At 31.9% G+C, this 5,871-nt stretch overlaps 1 protein-coding gene across 1 annotated transcript; it reads right to left on the reverse strand.

Annotated features, from left to right (window-relative positions):
- Positions 1-2,099: 2,099 nt before the first annotated feature.
- Positions 2,100-3,191, reverse strand: LOC105119495 (uncharacterized). The gene is made up of 2 exons (XM_011017638.1): positions 2,998-3,191; positions 2,100-2,612 (listed from the first exon to the last, which is right to left on the reverse strand). Exons 1-2 carry the CDS (start codon positions 3,039-3,041, stop codon positions 2,189-2,191), a joined length of 468 nt encoding a protein of 155 aa, XP_011015940.1. The 5' UTR covers positions 3,042-3,191; the 3' UTR covers positions 2,100-2,188.
- Between the last annotated feature and the right edge of the window lie 2,680 nt (positions 3,192-5,871).

Here is a 5,871-nt window from a genome sequence, read left to right on the forward strand (position 1 = left end):
TCTATCTTTCCTGTCAAGCAACTACTCCTAAAATAATATAAAATTTATTTATAAGATAATGACACCTATCTTGAGCTGGCTTATGTGTGTTTTAGTGGCCGTCTAATCTTAGCAAACATAACTCTCCTTTTCTATATATATTATATATCATCTATAATTGCAAGTATAATATTTATTCGTAATAAATCCAATGAAAAAAATAAAATATCAACGCACGTACAAAATGCACATTAGAGATTGCACGTAACATTTTCTCAGATCAAATTGTTATTTAAGCAAATTATTTCATTGTCTCATTGGGTTGATTAATGTTATAAAAATAACATTTTTTCAACTTGTGGTTTCCAATTTGAATCCCACCATTAACTAGGTGATAAGATATTTATTTATATTTAATTAAATTATATAAATATTCTAAATTGTTTTGATCTTGATGTGAGTGCGTGTTTATACATTTAGATGCCATTAACAATGATTAAATCTCCAATTTTTCCTGCTAGAAATAAAATAAATATCGCCCAGGAGTTTTGGCATGTATGCATGCTTGCGCGGGGTGATCTCAGCTGGAGCACGGGATAGACTAACTCTCATACCAAACACACTCCAAGCTTAAAACCTAAACCTAGCCGCCTTTAAAAGCACGGCAGCGGGCATGCCTCGCTAACAAATTATAGGGTTTTGTTCTAGCAACAGCTGAACTGGAAGAAGGTATCTTATATATTTGTATGCGACTAATCAACAAGATTTTCGTTTGAGTGCTTTCAATTGTTCACATTTGTTTAGACGAGCATCAGTGATGAGTTAGCCAAATCGTTATCCTTGCACTTTGATTTTACAGTGAAGAAAATCATGGGGACAGATTTCTCTGAGATGCTCTTTCTCTCTGTTTTCTTCTTATTTGATTTTAATTTTATTTTTAATTGTGGATCAATGATGTTATTGATTTTACTGCGTTATCTTCCTGCATCTAACAATGAAATGGAGATAAATTTTGTACAGGCTGAGATCCATTTACCATCATGATTTCTTGTTTTGCTGATTGGAGCATTCCTTGATAGCTTGTTGCTATCTGTGAGGGGACCAATGATTTTACTTCGAAGAAACTTCGTTATCTTTCTGAATGGGAAATATTGGAGATCCCAACTGCATATAACACTCTGGGATCCTTTTTCCATCATATTGCTTTCTTTTTTCTTTTCATTTGCTGCTACAGATACCAAGAATACTTTCACTCTGGGTTTTACAGTAACGGTGTCTTTTTTATTCTGTGAAATCGGGTGGGTATTTGATGTTGGAGGAGCAAAGTTGCCATCCGCTCAACCAGGCGATAATTCTTTTGTAGAAACGATCTGTTCATGTGACTCGGAATGTTTTCTCTATGTCCTCCCCCCCCCCACCCGGTTTATAAATTGATATTGCTTGCTGTCACAGAATCAATGTTGTTACTGTGAAACTGTGTTATCTTGTCTGAAATTTATATCCTATACAGCCTTTTTTTTTCTTATTTTGGCAAAATTTGATTCGACAGTTGTCTAGATTTATTAGCTTGCTGGGCCTTTTCAATTTTTCTTGAGGAATTTTTCTGGGATTTGTAGGTCTACGCCATTCAAAATCTGACCAAATTAATATTCATATATGGTGCAAACCACCGAGAGAGCCAGAATGACGAGAAAGCAACTCCTTGTAGGACACTAGTAATCTATAAAGTTGTTCGGGGTCCGGTCCGGTTTGGGCCAAAAAATCTAACCGAACCAGGAGTTGTGATTTCTTTAGAATGTGAACAGGACCAAATCGAAAACTGTTTCAAACCGATTGGTCTGGCTCTATTTCTTTCCTTTCTAAACCGGCTAAACCGAATATTTCCTCGCTTCATTTTCTCAGTAACCAAACATGCAGATAAACTGTTTTTTTGAAAACTGTTCCTGAAGCATCAATTACTTGTAAAGGGTGAGGAACACTTTGATTTGACAAGCAAAACTCTCTGAATTAAAGTCAATCTCCTTAAGCTTTGCGCAAGTCTAATAATAAAAAAAGAGGAGATTATTTCTCTGCCCTGTTCTTCATTCCGCATATAATCAAGACATGATTACAATGTACAATAAAAGCAAAGGTATTTTGAAATGCAAAAACAACAAAGTGCTAACTGGGACTTTACACGGTCGGGCGAATAGCTTGATCTGGTTCTTCCTCATTGTGGTATCCCAAGACTCCAACCAGCTTGGTCCACAAGCTGTGTCCCAATTGAGCTGGGAGGTAACTCCTGCAACTCTTTCCATGATTCATACGGCACTCTCGCAAATAAGCAACCCCATAGGACAGAGATGATATACCCCAACACGGGGTGAAGAATAACCAGAAGCAAAATCGTGGCGAAGCCGCTAGCAAGCAAGCGGATATAGCTAAATAAAGGATGGTAGATTGATTCACGAGCTCGGAGCATGATCTCGGCCACTGATGTGGTGGCGTCAATAAAGAGAGCAATTAAGAACGCGAGCATGACCCCCTCGTGTGTGTCAAACGGAGATGCTCTCATGATGGATTTGTACCTCACCTGGATCTGACCATTTAGTGTGTTGACTAGGAAAGCAAAAATGCCAAGCTGCGTGATGATGCTGCCATCACAACAAAATTAAAATTAGGATGCCAAAATAGGGTTTTTGTTTAAGTAATCTTTAGGTATTTTTTATAGCAGAACAGCGATTTATGTAGATGATAAATAGTATTAAATATTTGCTCCTTAATTTGGACAGAATGATTTCCTATTGCCCAGAAATTGAACAGGGGAAATGGCAAGCAATGCCATGAGCCAGAACTTGGTAATTTTGTCATGAAACTGGAGCACCAATATGAATATGCAAGAAGATAAATAGTACTATTGAAGTGAGTGAAGTCTTCAATAAGAAAATAAAATTAAAATGAAGGTGCTAAACTCTAGAGAAAAGAAATTAAAATGTTGACAGATAGAGAATAAACCAAGGCAAAGAGCTTCAAACATACCTTTCAATTTCAAATCCCAGATGTGGCATAGGGTGATCATCCATTTCCTTTACTGTTCTCTTCTTCTATGAGACGTTTTTCAAGGCTAGGACTCAAAGAAAGTTGTGGTGCTGCTGCTGCTGTTTTTGGAATTGAGTTGCCTTCTAATATTTATATTCATCTCTCTCTCTCTCTCTCTCAATTGTTAGGACCTTTCCCAGAAGCATAGAGTAAGGGACGTCTTCAAAGACGTCCACGCCCTTTTCCTTCTCCTTTGTGCTCTTTAAACCGAACGTCTTGCGTCATGGAGAACGCAACCCCTCGTTCAGATATTTCCTTGTAAGTACACCAACTACATGTTAGAAGTTTTAGTTTTTTCAGTTAATAATGTATTAAAATAATATTTGTTTATATTAAATATCAGAAAAATTTAAAAACACAGTAAAATATTTAAAAATAAAATATATTTTTTAAAATATTAATAGACCGCAATGCTAAACATCTCCTAATAATACGCTATTTTCACTAGGATTAGATAACAAGCCAATTAGATTTTCAATCAGTATTTACTTAAGTAAAGCATTACAAAATAAAATTCTTCTAAAATTTAGAGAAATAAATAAATGAAAATTAAGAATTTATTATGCAGTTTTGATAATATATAAAAGAAAGTTTTAAAAGGAAAAAAGACTGTTATTTTAGAAATTTCTCATTCTGCTTCACTTCCACTCCCAATCTATCTCATCCACTCCCAATCTATCTCAAGTAACAAAAACAATAAAATCCAAATAATTTAGGGGTTGTTTTTTATGATTCTGGTTTCTTACTTTATGTTTTCAAAAATCAAATGTGAAAACATAAAATTTGTTTGTTTTCACTCCAATAAAAAAAATAAAACACCAACAATCAATCATAAAAATTAAATAATAAAATACACACACGTGCATATAAGTATACATGAGCTTTTATAGAGACGTCTTGCATTAAAAGGAAATAATAGTCCGGAGCGTCTTCTTAAAAACAAATAAAAAATAAAAGATAGTGTACTGTCATTTATGAAGGCCGCGTGGACACCACGCTGTTGATCCAAAGTATTTTTAACTTTGAGAGCGTTTAAAAATAAAAAAAAAAAAAGAGAAGAAAACATCTTAGGCCATGGAGAACTCAACGTCTCGTCCAGATGTCAACTCAGTCCCTGAAGTATTTTAACGTTGCAATCATCACCAAACTTAGATAATTAATCAATTAGTCCATCTATCACAGCAATACAAACCAGAAAATTCTCATAAATAAATAGAGGAAAGCAAGAACCTGTTGTGCCGATTCGAAAACACTCAATTAAAACAATGATACAAAGAAGGGAGAAAACTACAACATTGTAATCCACTAGATACTTACCCTATGCTTTGCCGCGAGTAACCTAAAAAATAATGTTAAAAGCAATGTTAGAATGTTTTAAAGTAAAAATAATTATGTGTAACCTAGATTGCAAAGCCAGGTTATTGTCATAGAAAGTGCAAAACAAAAAAAAAAAGCTTAATTTTCAACAAACTATATCAAAAAATAAAATTAGTATAAAAAACTCAATATCAATTAGGGTTAAAATTTCATCCTCACAATATAGGTTATAAAACTATGACCATTATACTGAAATGATTAAAGAAGGCCAATCCTAGACAATTTAGATATTAAAAGATGAAATTAAAAAAAAAACAAAATTAATTTCCAAAAAGGAACCAAGGCAAAAACATTAAAAGAAAAGGGACCAAATTTGACATGAAAATTAAATTAAATCAAATGATGTGAGATGAAACTGAAAAATAGATGTTTTAAAAAATAAAAATTAAAAGAATGATGATCAAATTTAATATAAATACTAAATATAACAAAATGCTAAGGGATAAAATTAAAAAAATATATAATAAAAAAACTTCGAAACAAATAAAAAATATTCAAAAGAATAAAGGACACAAATGAAATAAAAAGAAAATGGACAACAACTTTTAATTTTAACTGGGTTGACATGTTTTTCGAGGATAAAAGAGAAAAAAGAAGGAATAACAAAAAATCAAATCATTATTTAACTATCGTGAAACACCTTACACATATCATTTCATGAAATACACCCCCCCGCATGCATTATATTACATGCTTTAATAATTTTTTTTTATCTAGCTTATCAAAAGACTTAAGTGTCTATTAACAAAAAAAATTCATAGTAAAAAGATCAAAAAAACTCTTTGATCTAATTTATATTTTTTTTTTTGCTTATAAGAGTATCTTAATAATCACACTATGATAACAAATATAAAAAACCAAAATGTCCTTGCCCAAACAGTTAAGTAAATTTACCTTTTAAAGGTATTTAAAACATTAACTTGTGCAGATAAAAGATTAAAAAACCTTTTTGCCTCATTAGATCTAGTAATGACAAAAACAAAATTAGGGAAAAAGATAATTTTATGCTTGAAAGCAAGTTACATGTTTTTTCACTATAGATGACAAAATAATAATTTTATTATGCAAATTCATAATAAATTATGAATATGTGCATAATAAAATACTAAGTTCTTTTTTTTTTTATATATATATATATATATATATAAAAAAAAAATTAGCAATTGCCATTCTGATTGCTCCCTCTTATTCACTATATTCTTTAAATCTTACCATTCTACCTTTTTCACCACTTCTTCTTAGAATGTTGCAATCTCACACAAAAAAAAAACCCAAATAAATTAGAGGTAATAAGATGTTGTTTTCATATTCTTGGGTGAGAAATTAGTTGAGATTTGTATTGTTTTTATTATAGACCACAATCTTATTTTTTCAGCCTAAATACGATTGGCTTTATATATATATATATATATATATTCATTTTTTAATAAGACTCTC

This window comes from Populus euphratica, unplaced genomic scaffold (assembly GCF_000495115.2).
Source record: "Populus euphratica unplaced genomic scaffold, PopEup_1.0 scaffold3001.1, whole genome shotgun sequence".
Classification (NCBI taxonomy): Eukaryota; Viridiplantae; Streptophyta; class Magnoliopsida; order Malpighiales; family Salicaceae; genus Populus; species Populus euphratica.

What these genes read in the sequence shown, in the direction of transcription:
- LOC105119495 (XM_011017638.1), bottom strand. Translation starts at nt 3,041, where the DNA reads ATGGATGATCACCCTATGCCACATCTGGGATTTGAAATTGAAAG. An exon ending in CTGGGATTTGAAATTGAAAG is followed by an intron (nt 2,613 to 2,997) that starts GTATGTTTGAAG and finishes TTGTGATGGCAG; the next exon opens with CATCATCACGCAGCTTGGCA.